Source organism: Mastacembelus armatus, chromosome 5 (genome assembly GCF_900324485.2).
Source record: "Mastacembelus armatus chromosome 5, fMasArm1.2, whole genome shotgun sequence".
Lineage (NCBI taxonomy): Eukaryota > Metazoa > Chordata > Actinopteri > Synbranchiformes > Mastacembelidae > Mastacembelus > Mastacembelus armatus.
In genome coordinates, this window is record NC_046637.1 from 22,557,916 (window position 1) to 22,574,925 (window position 17,010).

Below are 17,010 nucleotides of genomic sequence, written 5' to 3' on the forward strand. Positions count from 1 at the left end.
CACATGCACACTTGCTCCTTCTCCCCCCTGGCTCCCAGTAGCTCCCCTGAGGCTCCCTTCATCTCCACTGCTATATGAACCATGAGCTGTCAGTTGTTGCAGTGCAATGCTTCTTTTATAGCACAGCACCTTACTAGTGACCAGCGCACGAACACACACACACACACACACACACATTTATTTTTTTCTCTGGTTGATAGAAGTGGACTGTAAACTGGCTCTACCCAGGCTCTCTGCTCAATAATATATAGCCTATATAGTGTTTTAGCACCTCTGTCAGGTGGGAAGTGCTCTCAGATGTAGGCAAGAATGGAAATAGTTGTATGTCACATCACTTCATAAAAGAAACAGTGTAGCCCATTTAAATAGTAATGCCTATTCTGTGGGCACATGCTTTAATAGACTAAAAAAAAATGCTACAGTGCTACTTCAGACACCAGATGGGAATTTTATGGGACCAATAAATGAGGGTGCTGTGATTTTATTTATTTTTAGCTATTCTAACTGCTGTTTGATAGTTTATTTAAACTCTGTATCTATGCTCTTTACCCAAAATAGATCCTTTTTATCTTTTGATGGATCTGTTGTTTGTTCTTTACAGACAGTGCTATCTTGGTGACAAAGCTTAGAACAGTTGAGAGGGCAGTTATTTTTATGTTGACATAAGCTTGTGGATGGTTTGAGTCCCTGAGAGCAATGGGTACCTGTATAATGGCCATACCATTGCCGGCAGTCCTCTTTATGGCAAAGTTTGGCTGAGGGAATTAAACTAAATGTCTAATGGCATGCTGGCTCTGGATCTTTCTTATAGTGGTGCAGACACTGAATGTCCCCTGGGCTTGCAGATGGTTTTAATGCAGAAATGTTAATAGTGGGTTGTTGATTTTTACAGTTCCAGACTTCCAGGAGCAGGACATTTTCCTGTGGAGGAAGGACACAGGGTTCGGCTTCAGGATCCTCGGAGGCAACGAACCAGGAGAGCCGGTAGAGAATCTTTCTTCTCTCATAGCTGATTGAATGTCTCCAGTTCACGCTTCAGTTTCCTCTGTTTTTAGTTTAAATTTGTGTGAAATGGATAAACTACAACTGACAGTATTTGGTAACGTTAGTAACAGAAAAGATGCCATATTCCCAGCACTGCTGTGAGCAGCATCTATAGGGCTTTACACCACGTGTTTCTCAATTTATTTTTCTCCACTATGTAGTTGTGAGCTTCTGTGTTGGAGAAATTCATAGCAGCGGTGTCTTCAACACACTTTTTCTTTGATCTGGCAAATGTAGCCTCAATCAGTCAAAAAATAAAAACTCACTCTCTAACATATGCACATTACTTTTATCTTCCCTTTTTAAAGAGGCAAAGTTGTTTGTTCTTGTTCACTGGCTTGCACAGCATTACTTTAGAGCTTTGCTGTAGCAGGATGAGAAGAAGAACCAAAATGTAATGGTGAGGTTTAACTTGTAGCAGACCTGTACTACATTTAAGCTTCATAGCTGTTGTGAGGAATAGGAGCTCTGTAATTCCTATTAGTAGTAGTAGTAGTAGTAGTAGTAGTAGTCGTAGTAGTAGTAGTAGTAGTAGTAGTAGTAGTAGTAGTGGTAGTAGTAGTAGTAGTCGTGGTAGTAGTAGTAGTCGTGGTAGTAGTAGTAGTAGTAGTAGTAGTAGTAGTCGTAGTCGTCTCTACCTATTCATCTAATCTAATCCAGTCTGTGGATGCTGTGTGTCATAGATCTATATTGGCCACATAGTGAAATATGGTGCTGCAGACGAGGATGGACGCCTGCGGTCTGGTGATGAACTGATATGCGTGGACGGGACGGCAGTGGTGGGCAAGTCGCATCAACTGGTGGTGCAACTAATGCAGCAGGCAGCCAAGCAGGGCCACGTCAACCTTACTGTGCGACGCAAAACCAGCTATGGTGGTAAGAAGCAAGAGGGATCAAGATGTGAACACAGCCTTGCCTATTACAGCCCTCCTGACAGGTTTATAAAAATCAATCTTCAACCCCTCCAGTGGCAGTTCATTTTATTTTGCCAGCTGAGGTTTAAAACCTTGTTCAAGGCTTCCATGACGTATGGCAAATTGATTAGACACACAAGGTGCATGGGAAAAAAAAAAAAAAACCCTGGTTGTTAAATGACATAAGATACCCGTGGTTACTGTGGTAACAGCAAGTTCAACACCATGGCTCCCAGAATTCTGGAGGCAGGAAATATGACAAGTAGCTGAGGAAAGGCAAGAGAAGAGCATCTGATATATCTGTTTCCAGTACATCAAAACACACTCACTCTGCTTTAATTAAAATTTACCTTGCTGAGAAGTTGGTGTGCAACCTGTGGCCTGTAACTCATATAACTTATAAGTTATTATAAGACTATTACAAGATTATAACTTTACAGCCTTAAAATTACTCTTATTGTTCCCTTCCATATGTATATTCAAGCAGTGAGATTCTACATATATTTGAACATGTCAGTAATAATGTTTTGTGTCATACACTATGTTTTGTTAAATAATGAATTTATTTGGTGAACAAAATCAGACTTCATTTGTATCTGATTTCATTATGTCACTAGAGCCTCTGCTGTTACAGTATAACAGTACTCTGAAAGGTACTCTGCACTGCCAAGGTCCCCCCTTTTTTATTGCAGTTCCATCAGGAGCCTGGGGACCTGCCTGCTGTGTGCAGGGGTTTCCCCCTCTCCTCCCTCTCTAATAGTCTGGGTGTGTAACAGTGCTGCGTGCATGGGCCTAGATCCCCTACCCCCACAACATAACTGTCTTTCTGCTACTCTGCTCCTCAGCAAGCAATTTAAAAAAAAAAAAAGTCCTATAAATATGATGGAGAGGGTAGTCAACCCTTAGTCCGATGACACCGGCCAGACATTAGTGTATTGCTGCACTCCGTCTGCCTCAGAGCGTCCAGAATATGAGGCTCCTTCCTCGAGCAGCTGTACAGGAAATGAAATGTGGAATGAAATGTCCAGATACAACAGGCCGGCTACGTCTTTAGTTCATCTTTTGTTCGAAACAGATCAGAAAATTGATTGTTTGAGGGGGTCTTACCAGTGTGTCTTCAATCATATCAACATAAAGTCGCTGTGTTAGGAGAGAAAAATATCTGTATTTCCAATCTTTTTTTAAATTTTAGGTTGTACAGATGATTTGACATTTAGGTGTGTTATCATATCTTAACAGTTTTGTTTTAACGTTTTCTACACTTATTATGCACCATTTTCCTACTCTGCTTTTTCTCCTACATTCTCTTCTTGACTTGCATAACACTGGATGACCTAGTTCTTATGTTTGTCTTTATTCTCTCGATCTTTTGGTGCCATATTCTGTATCAGTTCTGTCTCACCTCTTCACTTCTTCCATAAATTTTTTTTCTTCACAGTCATTCTTCACACTATTTCCTGTCCAGCTCTCACTTTATCCCTCCTCTGCCATCTCTAGTTAAAGCAGAGGGAGATGTGCCTCCATCGCCAGCGTCCTCCCACCACAGCAGCACACAGGCACCCAGCCTGACAGAGGAGATGGGGAAGCGCACCCTGCAGGGCAGCCAGAACTCCCTCAACACGGTCAGCTCTGGCAGTGGCTCCACCTCTGGCATTGGCAGCGGAGGAGGAGGCGGAGGGGTTGTGGGCAACAGTAATGCTGTGGTCTCTGCTGCAGCTGCCACCACCTCCTCTCAACCCCCCAATGTCACTTCCTCCTCCGCCTTGCAGCCCTATGATGTAGAGATCCGCCGGGGTGAGAACGAAGGATTTGGTTTTGTCATCGTCTCATCTGTGTCACGGCCTGAAGCTGGCACCACCTTCGGTAAGAGATGTCACACTTTTCTGTTTGGAGTGTTCTGAAAGTTACAAAATATCTTCAGGTTGTTGATTGTACATTCAAATATTACAAGAATCAGTTCCACTCTACAAAACATGAAACACACTCTGTAGCTTTTCCTCATCACTGGAGCCTTTTATCTTCCTATCTTCTCCATGGGCTGGCTTTGCATCATCTATAAAAGCACTGAACACTAAAATAGCCTGACAGCCAGCACAGATCCTGGCTATTTACAGTCCCTACAGATCAATACCAACACTCTTCAAAGAAGTGGTTCTTCTTTCACATTTTTGTCCGGGTCTGTCAAACTAAGACACTGAAACCCTTTCTTCGCCTGCAGCTGCTGCTATACTCACACAAGACTTTCATAATTGATCACAAGTGAAGTGGGTCTTACATAAGACACTTGTATTATTCAGCTCAACTTAAATGGCTGATGCCGAGCATGTTGGTACTAAAAGCCTAATGACAGCTTAATGAGAATAAGTGCTGCAAGCAGGATAAATGGGGGGAAGTCATCTGTATGAAAAATATTTATTTATCTTATAGTATCAGAGAAACACACACTCACTGAAAATCACCTTATGATATTTTTTTAGGTTATTTTTCATATGACATTTTTTTCTTTACCTTGCAGTGTTTTGTCAATTTTAGTTGATTAATTTTAGTTTAAATTGACTATACATTGTTGTTTACATATCAGCAGTGTCTTTTCTGTGCAGCGGACTCTTTGCACTATTACCGTGGCTTCTGCCTACACCACTGTGGTATTCCCCTGTTCTCTGTGCTCTTATCTCCGTCAGTGTGGGTGGACTGAAAAGGCCTGGAAATGCTCAACTTTACAGGCTTACCTCATGCTCTTTAATGCCCAAAGTAGAAGGCACCAGCCCACAGATGAGCGTTACTTGATTTGACCTGACTTAAAATCCAATGAACACCTAGTGATGACATGAATGTTTGAAACCGAATCATTTCTTTTCAGTAATGCAGTCAGAAATGAATCCACCCATACTGTTGATGTTTTGAGCAGCACTTCATTTTGTTCAAAAATACAACATTTTTTCATTTTTCCTTTTCATTCAGTGTACGCTCAACATTTTTAAGCTCAAAATCACCAGACTCCAGGTAAAAAGACAGGAGGGAGGTCATGGTTAGACAAAATTGTAGTAGAATGAAAGAGTGGAAGGTAGTGTAAGGGATAAATGAAAAACAATGGAAAGTTAGATGGAGAAAAAGAGTAGTGATTGTACGCTTTTTTCCTCTGCAGTGACTGATGTCAGACTGCAGAGAGAGAAACATTGAGACCTCAGGGTAGTTGGTAAGATGTCAGCTCTGATGCAAGTTTGTCATCTGCAACCTTCTGCAGGTGCAGGTATTTGGGATGCAGATGACAAAACAGTTTTTTTTTCATTATTAGCTTTTAGCTGCTGAGAGACTCTCATGTAAACATAATAATGCCCATTTTAGAGTGGTCCTGGAGCGGCTTTGAACACATTGGATATGGAGTTAAGCTCAGTTTCTCAAATGATTATTTAAAACTATTCACGGGAAAAGTACTAAGAATTACAATTTGACAGATTTTCTTATTTCTTTGCGGAGCACATTTAAATTTGCCTGTCGTCTTTGCCAACGCTTGCATTTTGGTCTGCTGTGTTTCTGATCAGCTTCTCTCAGTGACTTTGGCTTGGCTGGCTATTGGCTGTTGGTGAATTAACCCTTAACATTCTGATCCTCTTTCTCTCCCTTTTCTCTTTTTCCCCCTTTTCCTTCTTTTTCCTTGTCTGTCCAAACACAATACACGCACATGCACACACACAAACACTGTATCGCACATTTCAACATTTCAATGGTGACCATAGCTGGCAATGCATGTGTGGCCATGCCCCACAAAATAGGACGCATCATTGAGGGAAGTCCAGCAGACCGCTGTGGGAAGCTGAAAGTTGGCGACCGCATCCTGGCTGTTAATGGTTGCTCCATTACCAACAAGTCCCACTCCGACATCGTCAACCTCATCAAGGAGGCCGGGAATACCGTCACACTGCGCATCATTCCTGGAGATGGTGAGTAACAAATGATGAGTTACACTCTTTCCCAGCTGGTTTAACATTATATGTGATTTTATTTGTCTTATACTTCATAGTCCCTTGATCAACTGTTAGCACCCAGCACTTTCCAAGGTCCAAAAAGGGCCTTTGCATTTCTTAGTAATATGATATAATCTTCCTTACCAAATTCTGGTAATAATATACCATTCAGTTGGTAGTCTTCAGCACAAGACAAATTCAAATTTAGTCCATCTACTCAGCAGGAGTTCATTCCTCAAAGGTTGTCCAAGTAATAGAAAACATTTTCACAAGTGGTAATGGGGCTTAGACAGTACAATCATCAAATGGTAGTGGTAGTAATAGTAGTAATATTATTATATAGTCTGAATATATTTGTGGAGCAGGTCTATTCATCACTTTCCTGAGTGCTTATATGTGTCTGCAATGTTTGTCTAAGGCTTTCAGTTTCTTCACCTGCTTTCAAAAGTAACTGAAACACCCCTGAAGTGTTGACAGAACTGATTCTTTGGGAATATTTGAGACTATTTCCAGCCTTTGCATTTCTGCCTTCAGCATGTCCACACTTTAAAAGCATGCAATAGTAATTTAGATGCCTGTATGTTAGTGTGCGTGTGTGCGCGCGCGTGCGTGCGTGTGTGTGTGTGTGTGTGTGTGTGTGTGTGTGTGTGTGTGTGTGTGTGTGTGTGTGTGTGTGAGAGAGAGAGAGAGAGAGAGAGAGAGAGAGAGAAAACTGGAGACATCTTGTATGTATTTGGGTGGGTCTTTTCTGCCGAGGTTGTGCAGCTGAGAGCTCTGGCTACTTTCTGCTGACAGATCACCCTCATATGCTTCACATATACTGTTTAATTAAGTGTGTGTGTTTGTGTGCAGGCAAGAAAGGCAGCACTCCCTGTCAACCTGCAGAAATTGGAGCTATTTGTCCGCTGCTCATTGCTTTCCAGCTCACTTCTTATGGATCAAGAGGTTTTTTTTTCTTGCAGAGCAGTTGATGAGAACAGTGAGCTGAAATTGCTCTGCCAAGAACACACAAGAGAAAAGGTGTCAGAGAGAAATAACTGGATATGCTTTATCAAAAAGTCCCGGTTTGTGTTTATGTGCATGTGTCGAGCAAACAGACGCTGTCTGACATGGAGACAGAGAGAATGACAGGGAAAGATTGTGGCTTGTTTCTAAGTTGTGTCTGAGTGACTGTTCTCTTCTTCTGTTTACACATGACTGAGTCTGCCTATTTTTGTGTGGATGAATCCTGTCTAAACTTTCTGACATGAGTAAATACCACTGCAAGAGGTTCTTCCAAGGTGAAGTCAGGTTTAGCTCCTTTCAACTGATCTCATCTCTCTCCTGTGTGGCAACACTGATGCATTTGCGTTCTGACTGATGCTCAACACTCCTGAAATAACAAGGAAAGTGGGCATGGCTGCCTTCCTGCTGGTGCACAGTAATGCATTCACAAAATAGCTAATGCCCTCATCAAAGCTTATGTCTCTGCAGCATAGACCCGAGGCACAGACCAATCACACCTCATTGCTTCCTTTTGTTTGAGAAAAGGGAGACAGATGTGCCTGAGGTTATATAATGTGCCTTTTTTATTTAGTACAACGTGGTTTATATTGTGCAGACCAGGTTACCCACTTCTTCCATCTCCTGTCCCTTTCTTTCTCTCTTTTCTGTGTGCCATTACTAAAAAGGAGCCGTGGTCACAAGCATAATAGAAAGACATAAGGGAAACCGAGCTTATTAGATTCATGTCCATACAGAAAACAATTGGTGGAGTGATAAATGTAGAGAGGCGGCAGAATGGAGTGTTTGAGTTATGTAAATGAGCAGAGAGATGGACGAACAAGGTTTACGGAGACAAATGTGTCAGCACAAAAGTGACAAATAAGCAACAGAAAAGGTGTGACAATATAACACAAAAAATGTTTGGGCGGGAAACATTCATCATAGACTTACAGAACTAGAAGATTCTCCCCACCATGGTCCAAAATTAAGCTTGCCCCACCCATGCTGTAGCTTGATTGGTTGATTCATTGTACCTCATGGGCGATGTAGAGCCAAAGGGTTAAGCCGATGGGCTCTGAAGGGACTAGTGGAGGTGCAGATGAATAGCTGAGAGGGGAATTGACCGTGAGAGGAATAACGAGTGAAGAACTTATGAGATGGGAGTGGAGAGTTGTAATCAAACAAAGGATACCTGTAGATAGACAAGAATAATGAGGTTGTTCAGAAGAAGAAAGGATTCTTTATGTAGCAACAATAGTGTAATCATGGCCTGTTTTTATTGTTAGTGCGCAGCATGATTTATTGATAACACAAAATGATTGAACCATCAACAAGACAAAAGACACAATAATGAGCTTTTATGTTCCTAGAGACTGCAAGTGCGTGTGTTTCTTAACAGACAATTCACAAGAAGACATGAAGAGGTTAAGTCCAAAGTGAGATGTGCACCAAAGATGTACACAATTTGATAAGTGCCTTAACAAAATGACTGATAGCACAAATGTAAACTGCTGTGCTAGTCCAGCGTCCTGGATCTTGACTAGGTGGTAGAGGAAGCCTGGAGAATGACGGCAGAGCAGGTGGTGATCCCCGTAGATCCGCCTGCTTGTAGCTGGCAGCTGCTTAATCTACACATTGAAAAATGAACATGTTCCTCCTGAGAAACATGGATTCAACTCCGTCATTTATATTTGTCTAGGACATTAGACAGATTTATTCAAGGAGTGTTTTTAGTTTAAATATGGTGAATTAAAACTTGTATGATAAAGCAAATGTCAGTGAACCTTACCTAGTGTAACCAGAAAGTTTTTGTTTATTGGGCATAAAGTTTGTTGCCTCTTGTCAAAAATGTGTTGGATTCGCTGGTACTTTGCTTCAACTTCCTTTTTAAAAATTTGCTGAAAAGTTATTGGTGGAAATATGAGAACTGTTCTGCACCCTTTCCAGAGTCATCAAATGCATCCTTGCTGACCAATGCGGAGAAGATTGCCACTATAACGACCACTCACACTGCTCAGCAACAGGCTGCACCTGAGGCCAGGTGAGGAATACATGGGACAAAATGTGTTGTCCTGTAAAAAGTATGGACAGGCACACACACAGCCTGTCATTTAACATTTTAATGATTTCAGGCTTTGATCGATTTAGTCATTAATATTTCAAATTGACTACTATCTTTCTACCTCAGGAGCAACACAAAACCAAAACAGGAATCATTTGATTTTAAAGCCCCACAAGCCCCTCCTCCCCAGCCTCCAACACAGGTCTCAACTCAGGTAAGGAAGGACATCCCAGTCATCCAGTTACCTGTCACTTCATGCATCATCTGTTCATCCATCTCACATCTCTCACAATTACTACAGTGATGTACACTCCATCCCATCAGCATCCTACCCCCATTTGTTTTTTCATATATGTATCCAGCTGTTAAAGCACCTACAGACCCATTTATCCTCAGTCCCTTCATGTATCAACCAGTCCACGCACCCACCTTCCCAAGGACAGGCAAGGTGCATCTTTATGTATTTGTCTCTTTACTTCTACCTGCCGGAGTTATTGCAGTCTGTGCATTAAGGAAAGCCTGTTTGCTTTCAAAGTAACCCCTCAGTTCACCGTGTTCACTGCTGAATTAATCTGACGGTGTGGAGATGGCTCTCGCTGATAGCATTGATCCTTCAGCAGAAGAGATTAGGAAGGCGTGAAGAAAGGAGCTCCTGGCTGTCTGCCTGTCCTTGCCATGCCTGACCCCTCTTTCTCTGTCGATGCCCTCTCTCTCTTGTCCACATACAGCCCAAGGCATCCATAATTCAGCATCCTTACACCTGCGCATATGCATGTGTACACACACACACATAGTTTGGCACACCTATTAAATAGGTGTGACTTTGCTGAAGGTGGCATTTGTCCCAAAGGACACACACGCAGGCACACTCACACTCAAACACAATCTGAATCACAAAAGTGACCTTGATACAAATGTGTCTTTCTTCCTTCCTCTGTTTCTGTGTGTGTGTGTGTGTGTGTGTGTGTGTGTGTGTGTGTGTGTGTGTGTGTGCGTGTGTGCGTGTGTGCGTGTGTGCGTGTGTGCGTGTGTGTGCGTGTGTGCGTGTGTGCGTGTGTTCTGTCTCCATCAGGATGCTGAGTTCTACTCAGTGGACCTGGAGCGAGACAACAAAGGCTTTGGCTTCAGCCTGCGAGGAGGCAGAGAATACAACATGGACCTTTATGTGCTGAGGCTAGCTGAGGAAGGAGCAGCCGTACGCAACGGAAAGATGAGGGTATGGACACAAAGTACTGCCAGCATTCAGATACCACAAATCATTAAACATTTACACACATGGGAAAGGCCACAGACTTGGTTTGTTTTTTGTATCAGAAACTTGAAAAGTAGAAGAGTTTTGTTGATAAATGGTCATTCCACAGTTTAATATGCGATGGTCGGTTTACTTGTTTTAGTCCTGCTCCACCCATGTATGATGTCTTATACAAGTTTGATTAAATAACCACTAGTGATGTTGGATTATTTTGGTGACTAGACATTTATGCCAGAAAGTCTGATTTATGAGCAGAGGCTGTGGAGTTTGTAATTCTTTAAGGTACATTTTGGAATTCTAGGTTCCAGTGAAATGACATCTTAGTCTCAATGGGGCTTAATTTGTTAAAGGTTATATGCGACTGTGCAACTGTAGCATTCAGTAACTGGACTAATTTCAAATACATTATAACAGCAGTATTTTTGGCATCACCCAAAGAATTCCCTTGAGTCCAGTGTGTCCATTTGGACTGTTTTGGCTTGTTATGGTGTTTGTTTTGGCCTTTCCATGACTAGTTTTGACTGTGCAGCTTTTTTGTTTTAAATATACCTCAACAGGTGTTGAAAACACACCTGAGAGCAGCAGTTTCATCACTGTAAATGTTATGAAACACTAAGAAGACAATTAGCAATTATAGAGCTACACTGTGTGTGTATTTGCATATATATTCTCTCCAAAATGGGTTTCATGTAACAGTGCTCTTTTCAGCTACTCCACTAGGTTTAAATGGTTTATTTTACTTAGAATTTTTTTTTTTTTATGTAGAATTTTGTCAACCTATAAAGAACCACTTCTGTTAATTTGAAAGAGTGGTTTTCACTGGACAGTGCTGCCCATTTATGCACTTACAACTAAAATCTGTATAATAAATATACAGTTGTTGGTTTTGACCATTGTTATGTACAGATTGCGATATGATAATTTCCTGCTTTCAGGTGCAGTTAAGTGTTCTGATTATGGGGTTGATTATAGTGCCTCATAGACTTCACAGCCCTCAGAATAATATTATCTATCAATATAATTGCCTGTGCATAATAGGCCTTCCAATTACTGCAAGCTATGCTTCACTGAATATAAACCAGGTTGCCTTCAGGCTTGGCCATGTAAGAAGTTCAAAACACTAAGCTCACATGCTGCACAGTCATGGAGCATCCCCACTGACAGAAAATGTACATTTTAATTAATTCATGTCCATCTAGGAGCTTATAAGGTGACATTCATGCATGCACAGAGGTTGTCAGGAAACAACCTGCATTTGACCTTTATTTTGATTCGTTGTATAAACCAGTAGCAATTCCCCTGGGCTGCTTGATTTGAATGTAAAGTGTGAGGTTAAAGGATTTTTCCGTGTGTCTGCATGTGAGGCGTATGCAGAAAGCCTGTTGGCAGATGCTATATGGATGTGACCTATAAGGGGGTTTGTGCTATGCTACTGTTAGATTATGTATGGTAGTGTAGGAATGCATATATTAACACATTTTCCTGTGTAAATTTGAATACATGTGTTTGTGTGTGTGGACATTATTAGCAGAGATATTAATAGTAGCAGCCCTTTGAAGCAGACAGAGGTGTCAGTGAGAGATCCACACTCTGTCAGGGGGGAATTCCTTTGACACAAACAGCACTGACAGATAACTTGAGGCGTAAAGGCAAAGAATCGGGAAGCAAAAAAATGTTTCTTCTGGCTTCTGTATTTTGCCCTCTCTCATTTTCCTCTCTCAGACTTACAATTGCTGCTTTCCAGTTTCTGGAAACTACTGATTTAGAAAAAAAAAATGATGCAGTTGTGTACCTCACTGTTTAGAGGATTCAGTTTGTAACTTCTCTTCAATCTGTCCTTCCTTTCCTTCACTTCCTGTGTCACCATGTCCCTTTGAACCTTCATGCCTCTCCTCTTTCCTCCATGTCCTTTCTTCCCACCTGTCACTTGTTTTCCTCATTGTTTCTCTTCTCTTTTTTTTCTGCCTCTTCTTGTTTCGTCTTTTACCCTCTGATTTTCCTCTTCTCCCTTCCATCTTCAACTGTCATTGACTCTTTTCCCCTCTGGCTCCATCCTTCTCTTCCCTCCTTCTCTCTCTTCATTCTGCCTCTTCTCAGGTCGGTGATGAAATCTTAGAGATCAATGGCGAGAGCACCAAGGGCATGAAGCACGCGCGAGCCATCGAGCTCATCAAGAGTGGAGGCAGACGTGTCCATCTGGTGCTCAAGAGGGGTGACGGCTCAGTGCCTGAATATGGTGGGTCAATCTACGAAAACATTCCATTCTCCCCCATCTTCACACCCTGAGGGACGCCCAGTGGATGGTGGTGGGCTGAAGGGGGAAAGAACTAAATCACCCTCCCAGCACCCTTCACCCATCCCTGGGACAAATCCATCAGGGAGGGGGAGTGGAGTCTCCTTTTTGAGTCTCTTTCTGGTGGAGGTCACCCTGGGGCTTTGGGATTTTAGAGGGGGAGCAGGGGTGGAGCTTGCTCCTGTGGGTGCTGTTGCCCCCTCCTGCTGTCACCTGCTCTCAGTCCATGTCATCCCGCTGTCACTTTTCACCTTCTGGCCACTAAGCAAAAGCACTCTGCTTGGACTTTGCAGAAAGGTGGTGGGTCTGACTTCAGTGCTACATGAAAATACAAACTGTTTACAGGGTTCGAATGACGTAGTAGTGAAAAATCAATGTGTCTTGTAGGTAAGAACTATCTCGATGGCTCCAAATCCTCATTAAACATTAGTTTAGCATTGAAAGGAAGAGAAAACTTGATCAATTGAATCCCATGATAAAATGGGACTCATAGCTCTGGTTTGGACGTGACATATTTATGATATTTATTGAAGGTGAATGTAAGCTACTGAACTCTTATGGGTTGTAAGTGAGACTTGTGTTGAGAAGAAAAGACAGTCTGATGCTGTTTTTTTTTTTTGTTTTTTTTTTTTGCCACTTCAGCGATAAAATCACACTATACTGTGCTTGACATTACTCACTAATCCATGGATTTTATTTGCACCCACTGTTAATGTCATTGAGAAGCTGTGACTATAGAACTGCACCCATCCCCCGTTCAAAAGGAAAAAGTCGTTCCAATTATATAGACGTTTTGTACAGTGATGAAAAAAACAGATGCATTTTTACAAGTATTTTTGTTCCGTGTACAGAGCCATGAATCGAAGCCACATATTAATGCATAAAAGTCTATTGCTGCATGAAGTTCAAATTGGATTTTTTTTTTTCCTTCTACTGTCTATTTTCCATAATATTTATGGAACATTTCTTTTTTTTATTGTACTGACCAGTTTTGATTGATATTCACGAGTCATCATAAATGTTTTTATTTCCTTTTTTGTTACATTTTTATTTTTTGAGTGGAGATACATTTGCCTGTGTTGAGAAGTTCATCAATGTAATTTTATTTGCGCTAAGAATGTGCTGTCCTAACCTGCACCGATATGACATCATGTGAACTTGTATATTTTTGGATCATTGTTTGTACTTTTTAGTTGGCACAACCTTTGACAGTCTTGCCAGTATTTCTTTTGATTTTTGTCAGCAATGTAAAACTGCTTCATACGCTGTTGTTGTGGGTGTGTGAGTCTCACCACTTTTTTTTGGGTCTGGATTTCTGCTGCTTCTCTGTCAACATCTTAAGGTGTGTGTGGGTGTTTGGGTGTGTGTGGGTGTCTGTGTGTGTTGGGTGGGTGGGTGCGTGCTTGTTTCCAGGACTTTTCTCTGTAACTGAGGGGTTTTTGGGTGATTTCCTGGACTGTCTCTATATTCTGAATGGCTTAATGATCAAATAAACACATTTTTTTATTGAAAAATCTACAAATTAATCTCCTTTTCTTCCTTCAAGTTGGTGTCAAGCAATCTAAACTACTGTGCTCTTCTCTTTTTTTCTGTTTTTGTGTATCTTCCCTTCTTCCCATATTGTGCTGGGCTCTTGTCTTCCTTCAGGGATGGTCGCTCCCCATCTCACTGCATGTATGAGAAATGACAAGATGGGGGAGGCCTCTGTCCTCCAAAATCAGACCACGGTTTGTAACTGTCCTCCCCTGTCGTCTGGCTCTCCCTCCCACTTCCTGTCGTTCTCTCTCTCTTTGTCCATCCTGATGTGTGTGGTGTGTCCATGCTCTACTCCATGCATACAAATCCATTTACCCAAAATGTATTGCCAGTGTTGCCGTTGCTGCTGTCATGGATACGTCATACTGCTACATTTGCATTTAACCTCTCAGCAACAAGTCCAATAGTAGTTTGATCTTGATATTTGGTTTAAATATTCACACTGCTTTTGACGACCAGAGATCATGCTTTTAGTTCTGAATTTTCTAGTCTTTCCTTAAGATCTATGGTATAATGTCAAGAATCTGATAACAAAAAAAATTGTGCGATAAACACTGTGGTGGCTGCTTATATAGAAGGTCTAGAAATCCCTTTAGCTTTCATAATACATGTAAAATTATGCAGAACATTTAATTCTTCTTGTCAGTAAAATGCCACCTAAACTGCACTAGGTCTGTGATACAAATAGCTTTGGGATCTTACTGTGAGCATTTTATTTGCTTTAAATGTTTACAAATTGTTTAAGGCATCATGTCAGTGCATGAGAGAGCATGGCTAATAAGTACAAACAAGCAGTATCATCAACATGCAGCACGTTGGCACTGCCAAACCAGTTGCCAGGCCAGTCGCCCATCCGGTCTTCTGTCTCAGAGGTGACCCCAGACAGACCTGGGGTCAGGTTTGTTGTAGGTAACAAGTCTCTTCCAGCAATGGCTGATTCACAACCATGTCAGTGCCTTCTATAAGCTACACTAACGTGTTGTCATTGGCTGTTGCTTTGTCATCTAACAACTTGCCATCTTTGCTGGCATTAACATCAGAATGGCTTTCATTGGAAATGCTCTCGGCTTCATGTCTGAGTGACGCAGCATGGTTGTAATGTTGATGGACAAGGGTAGGAGCTTTTAAGAGTTTAAATGCATGTTTGATCCCCTGCCCTCGTCTGTATGTCACACTGTGTTGCAGACGGCATCATCAACGACAGCGGCGCAGTCAACCCAGCCTCAGGGTTACAAAACGCTGAGGAAGTGAGCACCCCCTCCCCCAACAATGAGCCACTGGATTTAAGCTACGCACCAGAACCCCACCAACCATCCCAGAGTAAGAAGGAGCCAAACCACAACTCCATCGGCACAGGCAAGCACCAACATTCCAATCAACGCCACCGCTCTCCCCACAAGAAAACCGAGGGGAAGGGAAAACAGAAGGGGAGGAGGGACCCATTCAAGAAAGGTGACAGGGGAAGTGATGGCCATCACCGCCATTCCAGTGGGCACCATCGTAGCCGACACCGGTCACCTGATAGAAGGCATGGCCGATCACGCAGTGCTGAAAACACCCTGGATGGCCGTCATGGTGGACACCGTCACGGTCGCTCTCCTGACAGACGCCACCACTCCTCTCACCACCGCCACAGGTCACCCTACCGCTCTCCTCGCCGCCACAGGTCACCCTACCGCTCTCCTCACCGCCACAGGTCACCCTACCGCTCTCCTCACCGCCACAGGTCACCATACCGCCCACGGCATCGCTCCCCGCCCAAACATCATGCCTACTCTCCGGAGCCCTACCGCCTGAACCGCAGCAACAATAAACCCAACAGGGGTGAGGCTGTTTTGAAGGAGCCCAAGACTCCTGAACCAAGCCTCCCTCTTGAGGACAGCATTCTCCACGAGCCCCCAGCCCTGGAACGCCTGAACAGGGAGGCCAAGCTTGCACCAGTGCGCAGAGAGGAGCGCCCAAGGGAGGAAAGCCTGCTGATGAGAGCCTCCACCATGGACCCAGCATACAGGGGGGACAGCCTGCTGAGGGACATGGCATTCCGAAGTCAGGGAGATGCCTTCAGAGACACCACCCTGGCCAGAGTACGTACCCCGGATTCAGATTCCGCCTTCAAGCGATACAGCTCACTGCTGAGGGGCCGCTCCACTGAGAGGACAGAGAAGGATGGGCGCTACGCCAGCCGAGGCAGCTCCCCCGAGCTGCAATACCGATCCCGCAGCCTTGGACAAGACATCTCCCCTGTCGGGAGCTACAGGAGGGACGACTCAGAGGACGAGGAGGATGATGACAATTTCTTAGTGCCAAAGGTGACAGAGTACTACAACACCCTGAAGACCAACACTAGTCGCTCGTATAAACCCGCGCTCCCTGAACCTAAGAAGACCTACAAGGATAACCCCAAAGACCTGAGCATCTGATTGGATGGCTGTCAGCCAGTCAGCAAGCACCCTCAAAATGCCAACAGGAACTCCCTCCCATCACCACCTGGTTCTACAGAAATGCACCTAGTTGTGTACACACACATATACACATAATTTAAAAAAACTTTATTTTCCCTTTGATTTTTCTTTGTTCTTGTTTTTGGGTTTTGCATTTACAGTAACTCCAACTTTTTCAGAAAATGTAAAACCATAAAAAAACAATGATGTGCCTAACAGTTCCATTAACAAACAACATTTTTTTTTTTTTAAATTTGATTTGTGGCAGGAATTTTGTGCCGCACTGTCAGACAATGAAATGTATGTACTTTTCCACAAGGATTCCATGGAAGGACCGTGCACCTGGATCTGTGTAACCGGTGCTCATAATGATGCTGTGCATGTCTTTACCGGTTTCAGTGTCTCTTTCTCTCTTTCTCTTTCTCTCTCTCCTTCTGTCTTTCTCTTTCTCTCCCCAGTGCCACTGTTTTTTAGACATTTGACCAGACTATAGCACAAGCCTGCATTTGTTTGTATATT

At 42.8% G+C, this 17,010-nt stretch overlaps 1 protein-coding gene across 6 annotated transcripts in view; it reads left to right on the forward strand.

Moving 5' to 3' along the window:
• magi1b (membrane associated guanylate kinase, WW and PDZ domain containing 1b) overlaps positions 1-16,656 on the forward strand; it is a 119,916-nt gene extending 103,260 nt beyond the window's left edge. For 4 of the 6 annotated variants that reach the window (XM_026306907.1, XM_026306908.1, XM_026306910.1 and 1 more), the window contains 9 exons: positions 893-984; positions 1,728-1,920; positions 3,456-3,821; positions 5,732-5,899; positions 8,855-8,948; positions 9,096-9,183; positions 10,042-10,185; positions 12,319-12,457; positions 15,236-16,656. In XM_026306907.1, coding sequence (XP_026162692.1) covers positions 893-984; positions 1,728-1,920; positions 3,456-3,821; positions 5,732-5,899; positions 8,855-8,948; positions 9,096-9,183; positions 10,042-10,185; positions 12,319-12,457; positions 15,236-16,470 — 2,519 coding nt within the window. In that variant the 3' untranslated portion in view covers positions 16,471-16,656. The other 2 variants (XM_026306911.2, XM_026306912.2) reach the window with 1 other exon arrangement.
• The last annotated feature ends 354 nt before the right edge of the window (positions 16,657-17,010 follow it).